The sequence below is a fragment of the Lycium ferocissimum genome, unplaced genomic scaffold (genome assembly GCF_029784015.1).
Source record: "Lycium ferocissimum isolate CSIRO_LF1 unplaced genomic scaffold, AGI_CSIRO_Lferr_CH_V1 ctg258, whole genome shotgun sequence".
Lineage (NCBI taxonomy): Eukaryota > Viridiplantae > Streptophyta > Magnoliopsida > Solanales > Solanaceae > Lycium > Lycium ferocissimum.
Genome location: NW_026722498.1, coordinates 454,543 through 471,091, shown reverse-complemented (window position 1 = coordinate 471,091; position 16,549 = coordinate 454,543). Strand labels below are relative to the sequence as shown.

The following is a 16,549-nucleotide window of genomic DNA, read 5'->3' as shown; positions in this document are numbered from 1 at the left end:
ATTCCTTTTCGAAACACAATTTTGTCACTTTTGATTTGAAAACCCTTTTAAACTTAACATAAATAAATCATGTTTGTGGGAAAAAAGGCGTGTGACAGTTTGAACTTCGGGAAGCGAAAAACATCACATAAATTGGGACCAGGGGAGTTTTATTTTCAAGGGGGTCTGTTTGTTGTTGTATATATAAGTATTGTTCCTTCTGTTTCAATGTATGTGCGGCGTTTGAGTGAGCACGAAATTAAAGAAAGAAAAGATTTTTAGAACTTGGAAGTCTAAAACAAGTTATAAATATTTCAGCAGCTATATTTCAATTATCATTAAAGCTAAAATGAAAAGTTTAAAGTTAAATTATTATATATAAGGAAGTATAACATTCCTATTTGCATAGATTGAACTATTTATTTATAAGGAAAGCATGACACATAAATTGGAACACAGATATATTGACCGAAGGAGATTCAATTGATGAATTCCTGCCGGGCTGTAGTATTTTTTTTCTACTGCAAATAGGGTATAAACAATTTTTTTTGGCCCATACAATTTTTTTAGATTATACTCATGACCAACATATGATTCAATGAAGGTTTGAATAATCAGTGGAAAGTATTTTCACCGGAAATCAAAAAAGAAAATATTTCTACAGCAACAAGCTGAAATGTCGGTATATTTGGGTCCAGATCAGTTTCAATAAAACCACACACACATAAAATAGTTACTACCTCCAGTTTATATTATTTGATATTTTTGACTTTGACACATCCCTTAAAAATTATTTATTCCTGAGAAATAAATTGACTAATTAAATTATCCTTAATGAAATTGGCATCTTTCTAAGTTGATAAGTATAAAGAGCATATGATAATTATACTTACACTATCCAAGCAACAAAGCATTAATTGATAAGACTAATAGCCTGTTTGGCCAAGCTTCTAAAATCAGCTTATTTTAAAAAGTACTTTTCAAAAAAGCACTTTTAGCGAAAAGCAGTTTGTGTTTGGCCAATTAATTAAAAAAACACTTTTGAATAGCAATTAGTGTTTGGCCAAGTTTTTAAAAAGTGTTTCTATTTGTATTTTTCTCAAAAGTACTTTTAAAAAAGGTGCTTTTGGGCAAAAACAGTTTTTTTAGCTTTTCCGAAAAAGCTCGCTTACCTTATATAAACACTTATTTTCTCCCAAAAGCTTGGCCAAACACCTCACTTTTTTTCAAATAAGCACTTATTGAAAAAATAAGTACTTTTGGAGAAAAAATAAGCTTGGCCAAATAGGCTATAACATAAAGAAGTCAACAAAAGAAATTTAGTGAAAGTATAACTCAAATATATTATTTCAATTATACTCGGTGAGATTTCATCTTTTAAAATATCTTTATAATAGTCTTATTAGAAAGTAAGTACAAGATACTTTTCTTTCTACGAAAGGTATTATGCAATCCCCTAAAGAATTTCATTGTCTATTTATATGTCATTCTTAATAAACTTCATTGCCGAAAAACTCTTTAAACAATTGCAATGACAATTTCTATTGTGATATGTAGTGGTATCAGCATAATTTTAGATCGAGGTCTAAAATGATTTCAATGTTATTCACATTAATTACTTAAGTTTTGAAAGTGAACATACAAAGTTTAGGTTTCGTTCTAACTTCTATGAAGAAAATTATAAAGGTTTCTATTAATTTCTAGCGAAAATTGGAATGTTATCTATATTTATATACATTAGATTACCTTTGGTTTCTTCCTAATTACAAATTTGATTGCATCTTTGAATCTTCTTGTCGGCAAAACTCATATAATAATCTATATTATTTTAAAAGCATGAATATAAATGTTGGTTGACCAAAATATCCTTTAAATATTAAACGATTTTTATACCCTTTAAAACTTAAAGCTGGAATCCAAGTCAGTTTAAGATTAAAACATTGTCTCACCCAAAAAAAAAAATTAAAACCAAAGGACTCCAAGTCAGAATACAAGACTAAAACCAACGAGGTGTTAATACACCCACACATGGTAAGAAGCCGGTGAAAAAAATATCAACGTGTTTTGCTCCAAAAAATTTATAGCACGAGTTTTGTTCCTTCCGGAGAAATTAAGGTGGTCTTATAGCTTAGCTATAGAAGAAGGATGAGCCGACCACTTCTACATAAAAAATAAAAAAAATAAAAAAAACCCCACTATTTTATATTTTTTTATCATGAACTCTTTAGCGAGTATAATTTTTAAGTTGTGTGCCACACAAGAATGTGATAAAACTCCGTAAAATTTCTCAAAAGATATTAGTATCAGATATGTCCTTTCAAAATACTAGTTGCAAAAGAAAGAGGGATTTTTAAAAAAAAAATTATATCTTCTCATGTTTGGGGTATTACGTGCAATATTCTTGAGGTTTCAAAAATTAGTAGCAATTTTATAATCATTAGAAAACCCATTATTTCAATTTCCAAATAAGTGACAATTTGATTCTATGACGAAGAATTTCTTATTAGCCAAAACCAACGAGCGTCGGGGATATACAGGACAAAGGAGAACCAGTCATACTATTATGAATTTCTACAAATTTTTGAAGCTGAAAATCTAATAAAAAACTTCTTATTTATGATTTTAATTTTATTTTTTAAGAACTATATTTTAATATATTTAGTTACAAATACTCTTCATAAGGGGTGTAAGTGTAAAATTTCTATTATATTGACATAAGTATTTGATTTTAAATTAAATACAGAAGGTATATAAAATAATGAGTCATATTATAGAAATGTTGATGTAATTAACACTGTATTTAACGTCGAGAAAGACAAAGGGGAAAAAGAGATCTCCGTAAGGAAGTAAGAATTTTGATCTTACACCTCGTAAATTTGCGTCGTTTGTGTGTCATAAGGAAACTAACGTAAGCCCGAAGAGGCCATGGAACTTCTATAAGGTTAAGGAAGACCTTTAAACAGTGTTAAGTAAGTATTTAAAGGTTCCGGGGTCAAGCGAATCGAAGGAATTAAGTTTGTTAAAAATCAAGAAAAACCTGGCAGAATTTTAGACAGGATTTTGGTCCAACTTTTGGAAGGTATATCTTCTACAATATGAGGAGTTATGGAATGCACAACCTATGTAAATTCAAGTTCAGAGAGTCTTCTTTCCAATGCAACTGACATATCTCAAATTTGAGAAGTATGGTATCATGTATGTCCCGTACAAAAAAAAAAAAAAAAAGTACGTATTACCCCCCCCCCCCCGCCTTATTTTTTCTGTATTTTTGTACCATTTTCGACTGACGTGGCAAAAAAAAATTATGGCTAGTGAAAGCAAAAGAAAAATAGTTTTTATATTTTAATAAAAATTTATTTATATTTTATCCTCTCACCCACCCCCACCCCGCCTTTCTTCCACATTTCAATTGTTAAATGCAATTTATTTTTCCCTTTCTTCTTCTTTCTCCTCAACCACCCCGCGCCGCCGCCACACACCGCAATAAAGAAGAACAACACACGCAAGAAGAAGAATAACAACAGTAAACACTGGATATGTTAGCCCAAAATAATTGGAGTAATTCGTTTCTGCATCAATATTGTGATCCAAATCTACAGTGAGATTTCAGACCAATATGAAAATGGGTCTGACCCATTAAAACATAATGTCATTTCGGTGGAGGAGTTATTTTGGTGTTTGATTTGCCTTCAAATGAATGTGTGTGTTAATGGAGGAAGAAAATGGGTTGAATGTGTGTGTGTTAATGGAAGAAGAAAATGGGTTGAATGTTTCTTGAAAATAAGCTCTTTATGATTGATGATTAAATTGAATGTGTACTGTTAATGGAGAAAGAAAATGGGTTGAATGTGTGTGTTAATGGAGGAAGAAAATGGGTTGAAGAAAATGGGTTGAATGTGCGTTGTTAATGGAGGAAGAAAATGGGTTGAATGTGTGTGTGTGTGTTAATGGAGGAAGAAAATGGGTTGAATGTGTGTGTGCTAATAGAGGAAGAAAATGGGTTGATGGATTTCTTGAAATGAAGAAGAAGAAGAAGACAAAATTAATGGTTAATTAGAGGTTAATTAGTGTAAATATAATTAATAAAAGAAAAATCAAATGAAAAAAAAAAGGAAAAGTGGCAGTGACGAGGCAATGACGTGGCAGTGACGTGGCACCAATGTGGCGGAGAGTATGCAACACTCTCCACTGTGCAACTGGGCATCAATTTTTTTTTTGTGCCACCTCAACCAAAAAGGGTACAAAAATATAGAAAAAATAAGGCCGGGGGGGTAATAGGTCGCCCGCAAAGGTTGGGTACGTCATAATTAATCCGGCTATACGTTGGGGTTTTTTTTTTTTTTTTTTATGTATTTTCCCTTTTTTTCATTCCCAACAGACCCTAGAGACCTCTAGAAACCCTCTCAAACATTTTCTAAGTAAACCCAAGAAAAATCAAAGATCAAAAGTGAGAATCAAGTGCTAAAGGTTTTCAAAGTATAGTTGAAGCTTGTTTCTCCTTCTTGTAGAAGCTTTGGAGGACACTTCAAGGTGAAGTAATCTTGGAATTGAAGTTCTTTTGAGTTATTGAGGTAAGATTCCATCTTATTTCCATGTTTATGAGTTTATATGATGGTTATGCTAGGTTTGGAGGAAGGGAAGTTGGAGGAAAGGTTCAAATATGAACTTGAGTTTATGTTGAGATGTAATCTAACTTGAGTTATGTTGCTAATGTGATTTTAAGCTAAAAATCTTGTTGTATGGATGGTAGTCGATGTTGAGATTGTGTTCGGGTTGTTATACTTGGTATAATTGGAAGAAGGAAGTGTATAAGTGTCGTATGCAAAGCGTATAACAAGCTGCTCTATTGTAGATCTCTAAATGTTAATGATATAAGTTTAAAGAGAATCATATGAGGTTGTTGTGTTGATTGTTGGCTATTGGATGTGTTGTGGTGATTAAGAAATAGGGGAAATGCTGAACGTTTCACTTTAGAATAAGTTATCATTTGATATACGTGATATACTAGCACCATCTAAGTTGTATATGTATTCCTTTATTATAGGATTGGCGCTCTAGTGGTGATAAGCTCGTTATTGGATTGCTTGGACGAATTGAGGTATGTTAAGGTTAACTGTCCTTCTTTTGACATGATCCTTACGACGAAACATAAACGTAACGGTACTCCATGATGAATTCTATTCTTAGTAGCTAGGGATATTCCATGTTGATTCATGCTCTAGAATGTTATTCTCAGTAAGTTCTTCTTCAGATTCAGTATGATTCATAGAGTCACTTATTGATGAAAATGCTATCTCATAACGATGGTCGGAGTTATAACGACTTTTCGTCATTCCAACAAATTCAGGATGTACTCTTATCATATTCTTGTACAGATGTATGACCCCTTAGGCGTTATATACGTGTATATTATGTATTATATATATGTATGGGGTATGAGGAAGGTAACGACGTTATATACGCACTACCACTTGATCAGATGATCACATGACGATGATGATGATGCCCACAGAGGCCGATATGATACGATGGGATGCCCACAAAGGCTTGACAGGCGTATATATATATATATATATATATATATATATGCATGCATATACGTACGTAATTTATGTATATCATTGGCCCACAGAGGCAGTTCAAACATATAGGTTGCACACATTTTTATGTTTCTTTCATGCCTTACATACTTTATCCATACTGACGTCCTTTTTGCGTTTCATGCCTGCTGGTTCAGGTAGACAAGTTGATGATCCGCCACTGTAGGCTGTTGTTCAGCTGTTATTGGAGAGCACTCCTCTTATTCCGTAGTTGATGTTGTGTTTTTGGTACGTTATACTTTTGTGTACATATGGGTACGGCGGGGCCCTGTCCCGACCTTGCTACGTCATATACTCCAATAGAGGCTTGTAGACAATCATGGTATAGTTAGACTTTGTACGGCCCTTCGGCCTATATTTTTGTTGTATAGTATTTCATGATGACCTTGTCGGCTTGCACAGTTTTGACCAGTATAGTCGTATAGTATGTCTTCTTGGGCTCATCCCTTTTTCAGCATATTTCTCATATGATTTAGTAGAATTTCATCTGGTGACCCCGGAGGTCTACTCTTGTTTATGATCATGTTAGGAAAGCATGTTTAGCGGTGCTCGACAGGTAGGGCTCGGGTGCCCGTCATGGCCCTCCAGTTTGGTCGTGACATTTGATACCCAACATAGAAAATCACTAAAAAAAAAAAAATATATAAGACTAGGAATGAACTATTTAGCTTATCTCGAAAATTAAGAGAAATGAAGGCATATGATTTCATGTATGATGGAGATCTGGATCTAATTTTTATGTTGCAAAATTGAAGTCCACTATGTGTTCAATTTATTTGCAAAGTATATTTGATGCAGCGTCTACATTTAGGACTAAAATAAGTAGGACTGAAATGCTATGATGCATAATGATTTTAAGGACCAAATCTTACTATAATTGAGTTGTTCGTTAATATGCAAACTCACTTTAGATTACTTTCTAATTATAGTTATGATATTTTACGAAGTATTTATTTATTTATTAAAGAACTTGCTAATATTGCTAATAGTTGACATGGTATTATCGTGCAAGGCACGATTGTAGAAACTAGTTATTTTAAAAGCATGAATATAAATGTTGGTTGACTGAAGTAGCCTTAAAATATTGAAAGATTTTTTTACCCTGTAAAGATAAATTATGTCTTAATAAAATAATTACATACCGGATAAAATTGTAAATTTGAAACTCTCCTCATATGTATGAACTTCTAATCTTAATGAAAGTTCCAACAGTTCGTTTACCACTATTATGTCAAATTTGTTATGGTTTAACTCCTTGAGGAGTTCCAATCACTGCCTAAGATATAGGAGTTTGAGACCAACTCAAATAAATAATAGAATGTTGGATTAAATTGTGCCTAAAATATCGGAATCAAATTCCCCATTATAGAGGTCAACTATATAATTTAAGATGTTATTGTATGTGGAAAAAATCTGTAAAATTTAGAAGTTAGTACCAAGGAGGAAAAATATTCGTTCACTTTAAAACAAGTTACATCAAAAAATTGAAAGATAAAAGTTTTTTTTATTCGTGTTTGAGAAAGAACTTGCAATATGTTGCTGAGTACTTGAGTACATTTAAATAAATATTTTTAGGAGGGAATCTCATGTTTTGCATCTTTCACTGATTAAGATTGTCTTAAGTGTGAATTTAGGAAGATCTAAAAATTATTCTTTGTAACAGGATATTTATTTAAGAATTCAATGGGGATGTGATAAGTCTAATAGAGTTGAGACAAATTTCAGTTTTGTGTGCGAACACATGAGCCAAGTGTTGGTAATTTTTCATTTTTTGAAAAGCTATTTCCTTTTCTTTATATGAAATACATATCTCAAGGTTTTGCTTTGAAATTGAGGCCGCTGATAATTCTTGAGCTAAGGCTTGATGGGAGAATTGATTTGTTAATTTAATTCCTAATAAGAAAAGAATTTAGAAAAGATAGTGGCGTGTTATAAAAAAAGAAGAAAGAGAAAGAAGCTGGTATGGGACTCTTTCCTCATCTTCATATGCAATACATGTTTAATGGTTTTGGGTGAAAAAATTTGTGTCTTGAATCCAGAATGCATTTGTCAGTTTAATTGCTAAAGAAAGATACTTTAATGGAAAAATGGTGTTTTTATATTTAAGAAAGAAGAAAAGGAAAAATATATATGAATTTGGATAAGTACATTTGAATAAAACGAGGAAGAAGAAAAGGGAATTTTTTTTGGAATAAGAAACAGAAAAGAAAAGGAAAACGAGTTGAGAAAATGGCTAAAAAAGGTTAGATATTCATTTTTCGGGCGAAAAATCCATATGCTATAGCAATATGTTCTCAATTTTGGAAGGAAAATCCGTATATTGTCATGTCAGCAATGTGTTTCCTTATAGCCACATTTTGCATAGTTGTTCGTTACAGAGGTTGTAAACTAAGGTAACCATCAAAAATATGTTAAAATAAATAGCAGTGATAAACTAATAATAAACATAGTTATGAGAATACTTCGGAGCACCTGCGGCGAAACATTAACTAATAAAAATAGTTATGTGGTTATTATTGTTGTTGTTGTTCTTATTATCAAAACATGCATCTACAAGGAAAATTATTGATTGATTATATATGTACGTGTAATTATTTATCAACTGAAGATCAACGTGCAATTATTAACGTGCAACCGCACGTTCGTAGAAACTAGTAGTGTATTAAAAAGACAAACATCTAAGAAAAAATCTTCACTGAAAATCTGACTTTCCTAGAACCAGCAAGGCGATCGATGAAACAATGAAAGCGTTAATAAAGAGATTATGACTTATTGAATTGTGAAAAATGGGTATAAGATTGGATTTTCAGTACTGTGGTGCTAATGGATAATTAAATTATTGATATAAGATGTTTTGAGCTCAAAGGTGTAGTATTCTGTTTGTAAAGCCACCTGGTAATTGAAATTGGTGTAATTACTAGGGTAGTAATTACACAGTCTAGTAATTACACAGTATTATAATTGCAACTACTTGTTTGGTTTTCATCACATAATCACAGTGTATTACAAGCGTACTGTTTGGTTGCACAAGTGTAATTACACAATTAGTTTAATTTTAAAATAAAATTTAATTATCAGAACTTAAAAATTAATATTTGAAAAATATGCGCTTTTATAAATTATATTAAATATGTATTTAAAAACACATTATTTTTTAAAAATATATTAATTAATAATCATATATTTGTAACTAATATTGTAAAACATATTTAGTTTTAATTAATTATAAAAATTAAAAGTAGCCTTTTTGTGAGAACATCATGGATTGGATGTTTGACAAAAAAAATAATTTTTTAAATATAATACCATAACATTATTCAAATGTTTGACAAAAAAAATCTATCAATTGTAAATGAAAAATAAACAACACGCAATGTGAAATAAAGCAAATAAATTAAAATCGAAAATATAACCTAAATTCAAAATCCAAAAAAAGGTTGACATAACACTCTCATGCCAAATTCCAACTTTATATAAGTAAGTTATAACGTAACTTAAGTAAATACGATGTAAAAGAAAGGGAGAAAATATAAGTCTATAATCTCATTCACAATGAAATTTACTTTAATAACATCACTCATTATATATCAAATTTGTTAATGACTCATTCTTTCTGATACTAAGAGGCGTAGTTTTAAAAATTAGAATAATAATACAGTTATGCTAATGAATAAAACAAAAAAAAATAAAAAAAATACGAGCAATTACATGGAATCACAAGAAGTAAAGGTTGGGAATGAGCAAAAAAGGAAATGAATGATCAATAATATAAAAAGAAAAATAGTATATTTTAAAATAAAAATAATTAAAAAGTAAAAATAATATAATAAAAATAAATTTAAAAAGAAAAGAAATTAAAATAAAATAAAAGGAAAAAGAAATAAACTAAAAAGTAACCATGTAATTACAGGGTGTAATTACATCCAATTCTCAACCCCTCCGCCCCCACCCCCCATCTCCCTTGAGAATTGGAGAGTGTAATTACACCCTCTCAATTACATCAAATTCCCACCTAACCAAGTAATTACTTGATCAAACAACCCAACTGTGTAATTACACCCAATTACAATTACGTCGTGGCTTTCCAAACAGGCCCTAAATGATGAAAGTACATAATTGTGTTCGTAAAATTTTCGCTATTATATGGGTAGTTTTGTCCAATTAATTTTCTCCTAATATTAAATGGGTCACATTTGGTATAGCTTTTGAGAGGGACGAAATATACACAGTGGTCAAAAGTGGGTCGTTTTTGAACTCTAACCACTATATTATGGTTAAAAGGTTGCAAATGTAAGAGAGACAAAATATAAACAGAGGTCGACGTTACCAAAAATTAAAAACAGTGGTCAAAAGTGGGGATTTGTTATAAAATTATATAATTGGAAATAAATAAGAGAATCAAACTAATAGATTTATAGAGAGGAGGAGCGATTGTATTTCACTTGTTGATGATGTTACAAATGAGTAGGCAAAAGTCTCAATTTATAGAAGAATTTTGCCCCTCAATCTACAATATTCAACTTGTCAATGGTTTATAACAAGATATATATATATATATATATATATATATATATATATATATTAACTTTAGCCACTATATTAGTACTATTGTTTTAATGGTTGGTTGCAAATATGTGAAGATAAGAGTTCAAATGGGCCCCACATTTAGTACCATATTTTTTTTTTTCCAAATCATATTGTACCATATTTCTTGATGGAGAGCCATTGTCAACCTTGGACCTATCTTACATCCCAAAAGCTAGCTATTAATGTGGGAGAGTCCAAGACAATTTAAATCAACATAAGCACATTATGCCCACCGATGTGGGACATAACAAACCACCACGCTCCTCATCCGTCGTCCTCGACAGCTGTGCGCTAGACATTACAAGCCCCGGGCGAACACTTTCATATCGGCGTCACCACACGACGGACACGAAGGGCGGTGGGTGGCTCTGATACCATTTGTAACAATCTTTGACCTAACTTACACTCCAAAAGCTAGCTATTAAGGTGGGAGAGCCCAAAGCTATTTAAACCCATATAAGCACATTATGCCCATCGATGTGGGACATAAAAGATAGTGGTTGTGGACTCACATTTTAGAAAAGATGCATTTCGCTATGTCTCTCTAGAGAGGATACAAGTTCATTGTGAAAACTGAAAAGACAGGAGTTGTGAGACCCACGTTTTAGATAAAATGCGCTTCATTACGTCTCTCTAGAGGGAATACAAGTGAATTGATAATGTAAAAATTATTTGTATAAAATAAAGGTCACTTAATCGATAGTTTTAAGTAACTTTGTTTAATAGCATTGGCCAATAACTTAAAGTAAATGATAAGTAACTATTTATAATAGTTTAAATTACACCCGATGATATAAATATTTATTAACATCGTCAATTGTCAGTGTATGTAATTTAAATTTTTTGTATATGCTCCACCAAGGTTTAGGTATACCTAATATCCGGCGCTTGATATTTTTGTTTTGAAGAGAGATGAAGGAATCCAAATTTTTCTCTCATTAATTTCATTAATCATACGTATTTATATAGTCACGTAAAAAAATAGTAGACTCCTCCTACTATTAAAGTATAATACACTTATTAAAATTAAAAAAAAAAAACTGAAAATTCTACTAAATTAATTAGACTCTTTCTATAATTGAACAATTAATTATTCTAGAAAATTCTAAGATGCAACATTCAACACAACACTCCAAAAAGTCGTTAGGTTTCTAAAATTATCCATTTAAACAGTGGGAGAATTTCAATAACAACAACAACATACCCAACAGGTCTCACAAGTGGGGTTTTGGGGAAGGTAGGAAGTACGCAGATCTTATCCCTACCTTTGTGGGATAGAAAAGTTATTTTGGATAGACCTGTGTTTCCAAAGACAAGAAAAAGATTTGAAGCTTCCAATAACAACAAAAGAGAATTAATTGTTATTTTCAGAAGCTGTCCCCAAGTATTACCAATGGCTCAATTATGTTTAGCTGGAAATTTAAAAAATATGGGCCAATGCCTATCAATGTTCAAAGAAGAAATAATGAAAATTGCATTGTCTAAATCGTTAGAGGATATAAGCAGCGGAAGCAATTCTCAGTATCAAACTTTCATGTAACATAAACAACATATAATCACAAATTTTAATTAAACATAAAATTAATATTTATTTTTTGAAGCGGGATCATGACTGCAAATCGAGCCTTCAAGCATAAACAAAAACCGTTTACGCAATCATCCTCCAGTTCTACAATTTTCTATTGTATTACCCGAACAATACCCGACATCGAGAAAATTCGTGTGGACAAATTTCTCCGAGAAATCGTGTGACCATTTTTCTACTATTTCATCTTCAATAACACCTAAAAAAAAAAAAAAAAAAAAAGGCGGGCCCCATACTAAAAACACCAAGCAATATTAAAAATAAAAAAAAGGAAAAAAAAGTGGACCCCACCATCTCCAAACTCATGAAAAAAAAAAGTAGACCCCATATTAAAAAAACAAGCAATGCCAAAAAAAAAAAAAAAAAAAAAAAAAACGTGCACCTCATATTAAAAAATCAAACAATATTCATGTAATTCCCAAAGTATCTCCATTAAGTCAATAATGGTGGATCCATTGCCACACGCGTATCAACCCATTAGTGAGAGCAAATGAAATTATTTCTTCAAAAGGTTAAGTAGTCAAACCATACAATTTCCTTCAGTCAAACCATACAATTTCCTTTCTTTTCTTATATTAGCTTGAGATCTAATCTAGATATTTAACTGTTGTATTTGCTATTCCGCTATGTCATTTATTTGTTATGTTTACTAAAAAATATACTTAAAATATTTATATTTAAAATAAGATAGAATTTAATTACTTTTTCATTTTTATTCTTTAATTACTTTTTCATTTTTATTCTTACTCTAATAAATGTGAAAAGAGATTAATATCATAAAAGAAAAAATAATATTAAATGGAGATCAAATAATTAATAAGGTAAATTAGTCAAATTATAATTCTCATTAACTTTTTCTTAAAAAAACCATGCAAAAGACAACATGACAAGTAAAATGACCTAAACCAAGAATATTTACCAAAAATTAAAAAATAATAGTTCTTCGTTTAAATAGAAAATCAAATTTCTACTTTGTTTCGTTTTAAACATGTAAAATTTATTTAATAATTAGAATTGGAATTATCCAAATCAAAATTTGATAAAAAATAATAAGTATTATTTAGGTTCAATCTACATACATTAACAATAGAATATTTTACACCTTTAAATCAATCAAATTAAAATTCAAAGTATCAACTGATGCTTAAATATTGCTATTGTTTTATCTCAAAGAAAGGAAAATAGTTTCCTTTTGAACAAGTCTTCTCTTTTAAAAAGTATTAATAAATTTTTGCCAACTTTGTATTCGTAGCAAACACTAATATAATAAAGTTTTGAATACGAAGCACAAACTACAATGTTATATTAATCGTGTTTTGAACATAGTATATATATGCATAAAAACAGTGCAAACTTATGTATGTTTATTAGCAATATAAAATATATATATTATCACTACCCAAACACAATTACATACACATAGATACACTATAATCTAAAGTATTGGGCCTGTGCCGCGAAAGGGCATACGCCGTCTGGTGTAAAAAGGCTGGTAAAAGTGGCCCACGCAAATAATAGATAATACTGCTAGTAGTATATATAGGTCACAGATAGTATCCTTTTTTCAAAACAATCTTACTGCAATAAAATATCTTGAATAATTGAGCCGCAGGAAACTTATCAATGGCAAAGATTGCAGGATCCAGATGGTCACTTACTGGTTTGGTGGCTCTCGTCACTGGCGGCACTAAGGGAATTGGGTGAAGCTCTCTATAACTTTTTCTCAGTTCAACTTCTATATACATATGAATTTTAAAATAAACAGTCAAGTTATTTGCTAGCTATAACATTTAGCATACACACATAGTTAAATGTCTTGATACCATGCTGACATATACTCCCTCCATCCCAATTTATGTAATATAGTTTGATTAGACACAAAATTTAAGAAAGAAAGGAAGACTTTTGAAACTTGCGGTCCAAAACAAGCCATAAATATTTGTGTGGCTGTAATTCATTTCATTAAGGGTAAAAGGGGAAGTTTAAAGTTAAATTATTTCTAGATATAGAAATGTATCATTCTTTTTGGAACATACTAAAAAGGAAAGTGTATCACATAATTTCGGACAAAGGAATACAAAATAGGAGCAAGTGATTTATACCTTGGAGAGTGGAGACCATATCAGGTCTTCAAGGTAAACAACCTCAGGTTGATGGATAACACAGGCAAGAAAAGTCATCGTTGAATCCGTAACTTGAAGAAAAGGATTGGATCTGATCGACGGTTAGACATGATTGTCATAGATTGCTCGAGCTGCTCCAACGGCGAGAGCGGGCCGCCGCATGCTGGCCAAGGGACTACCCGGAACGGTTCCTTCACGAGCCTTACCCGAACGTCGAATAGCCAACTCAAAGCTAGTACGGATAAGAGGAATTCGACTGTTTAGTTAAAATTATAACATATACGGATAATTAATGTAAAAAAATTACATGTCACTATATATAAGTTAAATCAAACTTTTTTATTATTTGAACTTAGGTTACATGTGCATAGCGCTTTTTTTTCTTTTTCTTTTTCTGTAGGCATGCAATTGTGGAGGAGCTTGCTGAACTTGGTGCAACAGTGTACACATGTTCAAGGAAAGAATCAGAACTCAATGAACGTTTGCAAGAGTGGTCTGCCAAAGGCCTTCAAGTAAAAGGTTCAGTATGCGATGTATCTTCTAGAGAGCAAAGAGTACAACTCATGGAAAGGGTTTCCTTGGCATTTGATGGAAAACTCAACATTCTTGTGAGAATTTTAATTCCATATATCCTCTTATTAACCCTATATTTAACTTAATGACACTGGCACACTGCGATAAAATTTTGTACAATTTAGTGAATTTAACCTGGCTAAGGTTGCGCATTATTTTCCAAGTTATTAATTCTACTTATTTGAGATATATAACTAGCTACTTGCAATTGAGTTTGATGTGAAAAGCTGATAGTTTTGAAAAATTACACTATCAAATACACAACTAATATAAAATTTTAATAGACTATCAGTAGTGTTAAATACATCCTCCATAGGAAGTTATGCATTACTTTAGAAATGCATTCCTTCTGGTCCAGAAAGCACCATTCTTAGACAGCCTGACAAATCTTTTGACCAAGGAAGATTTTTGAATTATGTGATCTTAAATTAAAGATGTGTGTAATGAATAAAATATCTTTTAAATCTCGTGATCTTAATTAACTCTTAAACATGTCATGTAGAATGTGAGGATTAAAGAAAGTACCAAATATAGAAGAGAGAATTCATTTGAAAACAGACTAAAAAACAACAGTAAGATACTTATATTAAAATACAGGAATTACCTTATTATCTTCTTGTTGTAGATAAACAATGTTGGGACAAACATGTGGAAGCATACTGTCGAATATACTGCCGAAGATTATGCCTATATGATGGCTACCAATTTAGAATCTTCATTCCATATGTGTCAACTTGCTCATCCTCTCCTGAAATCATCTGGAGCTGGAACTATTGTTTTCATGTCCTCTGTTGCTGGTCTTGTCCACCTGTCTGGGACTTCTATTTATGGAGCAACAAAAGGTGCTGTTATCCTCATCATATCATATATCTATCCTTTGATTAATAATTACTGATGCTAAAAGACCATATTTTTCTTCTTGTTAATTAACTGATGGCAGGGGCAATGAATCAGCTGACAAGAAATTTGGCTTGTGAATGGGCAAAAGATGGTATTCGGGTTAACGGTGTTGCACCCTGGTACATAAACACTCCCCTCGTCGAAAATGTAATATTTCTCTCATCTCTCTCCAATCAATGCTTCTACGTTTTATTATAGTATTTTCTTCACGGGCAGAGCTGTGTGGTTCGAAGGATATTCAATTGATGAATTCCCGTCCTCAATAGCTCTGGCTCATATACTATATATGTGTTAGAAAATTCATTAAATTTAAATAAGTATAAATTGATTTCGATCCCAGTAAATTAAATTAATAAAATGAGTTGTGCTAAAATTCTGAATTCGAACCCATAAAGTTGAAATCTTAATTCCGCATCTACAACAAAGGTGTCTCAAAAACTGCTTTAGGTTACAGGTTTCAATGACAAGTGCGTATTCTTGTATTTATTTAAACCTCCTTATTAGTAGAATTTTCACTTTTACTAATGTTTCACCAAATTTATCTCTCCATCATATATATGAGGACGGTGAGTGGTCATGGTGCTGATCATGGTTTAGGCAAAACGGGTTGGTGCAGTAAGATGCCATGGCCACCTCACCAAAATATTAGTATCACGTTAGGCGTCCACCCTAAAGGAGGAGGGGTATATCTGAGCCATTTGGGTAACATAGGAATATTTTTGTACGAGTAGTATAACAAGGGTAAACTTAATCCTTTCCAGATAGTAGAAGGACAAATTTTACCCTTTTCCCTAAAATGATCGATAACTCCGATTTTTTCTTCACTACATTACTCTTGAATCATTGAAGAATTTGATGGCTTTGTATTCACAGTTGCTGGAGGATAAAGCTTTTATGGAAGGAGTAATATCAAGAACTCCTCTTAAGCGTCCTGGAGAAGCTGAAGAAGTTTCATCATTGGTCGCTTATCTTTGTCTTCCTGCTGCTTCCTATGTCACTGGCCAGGTTATAGCAGTTGATGGAGGATTCACTGTCTATGGCATTTACAATATGATCTATCCATTTGGATAATGGGCTTCAGGGAATAAATTGTGCCGGCAACTATGTCTAAAGTAAGCTTTGAGTTCAAAAGTATGCTCTGCTAGAATGCTACTTAAAAATATAACAATCTTATCATATAGAAAAACTTAGCAGTAGATTTA

At 31.7% G+C, this 16,549-nt stretch overlaps 1 protein-coding gene across 1 annotated transcript; it reads left to right on the top strand.

The window, feature by feature from the left end:
* The first annotated feature begins 13,361 nt into the window (after nt 1-13,361).
* Nucleotides 13,362-16,543, top strand: LOC132043543 (tropinone reductase homolog At5g06060-like). Its single transcript, XM_059434022.1, has 5 exons — nt 13,362-13,451; nt 14,275-14,482; nt 15,073-15,289; nt 15,388-15,494; nt 16,221-16,543. Exons 1-5 carry the CDS (start codon nt 13,375-13,377, stop codon nt 16,416-16,418), a joined length of 807 nt encoding a protein of 268 aa, XP_059290005.1. The 5' UTR covers nt 13,362-13,374; the 3' UTR covers nt 16,419-16,543.
* Nucleotides 16,544-16,549: the final 6 nt, after the last annotated feature.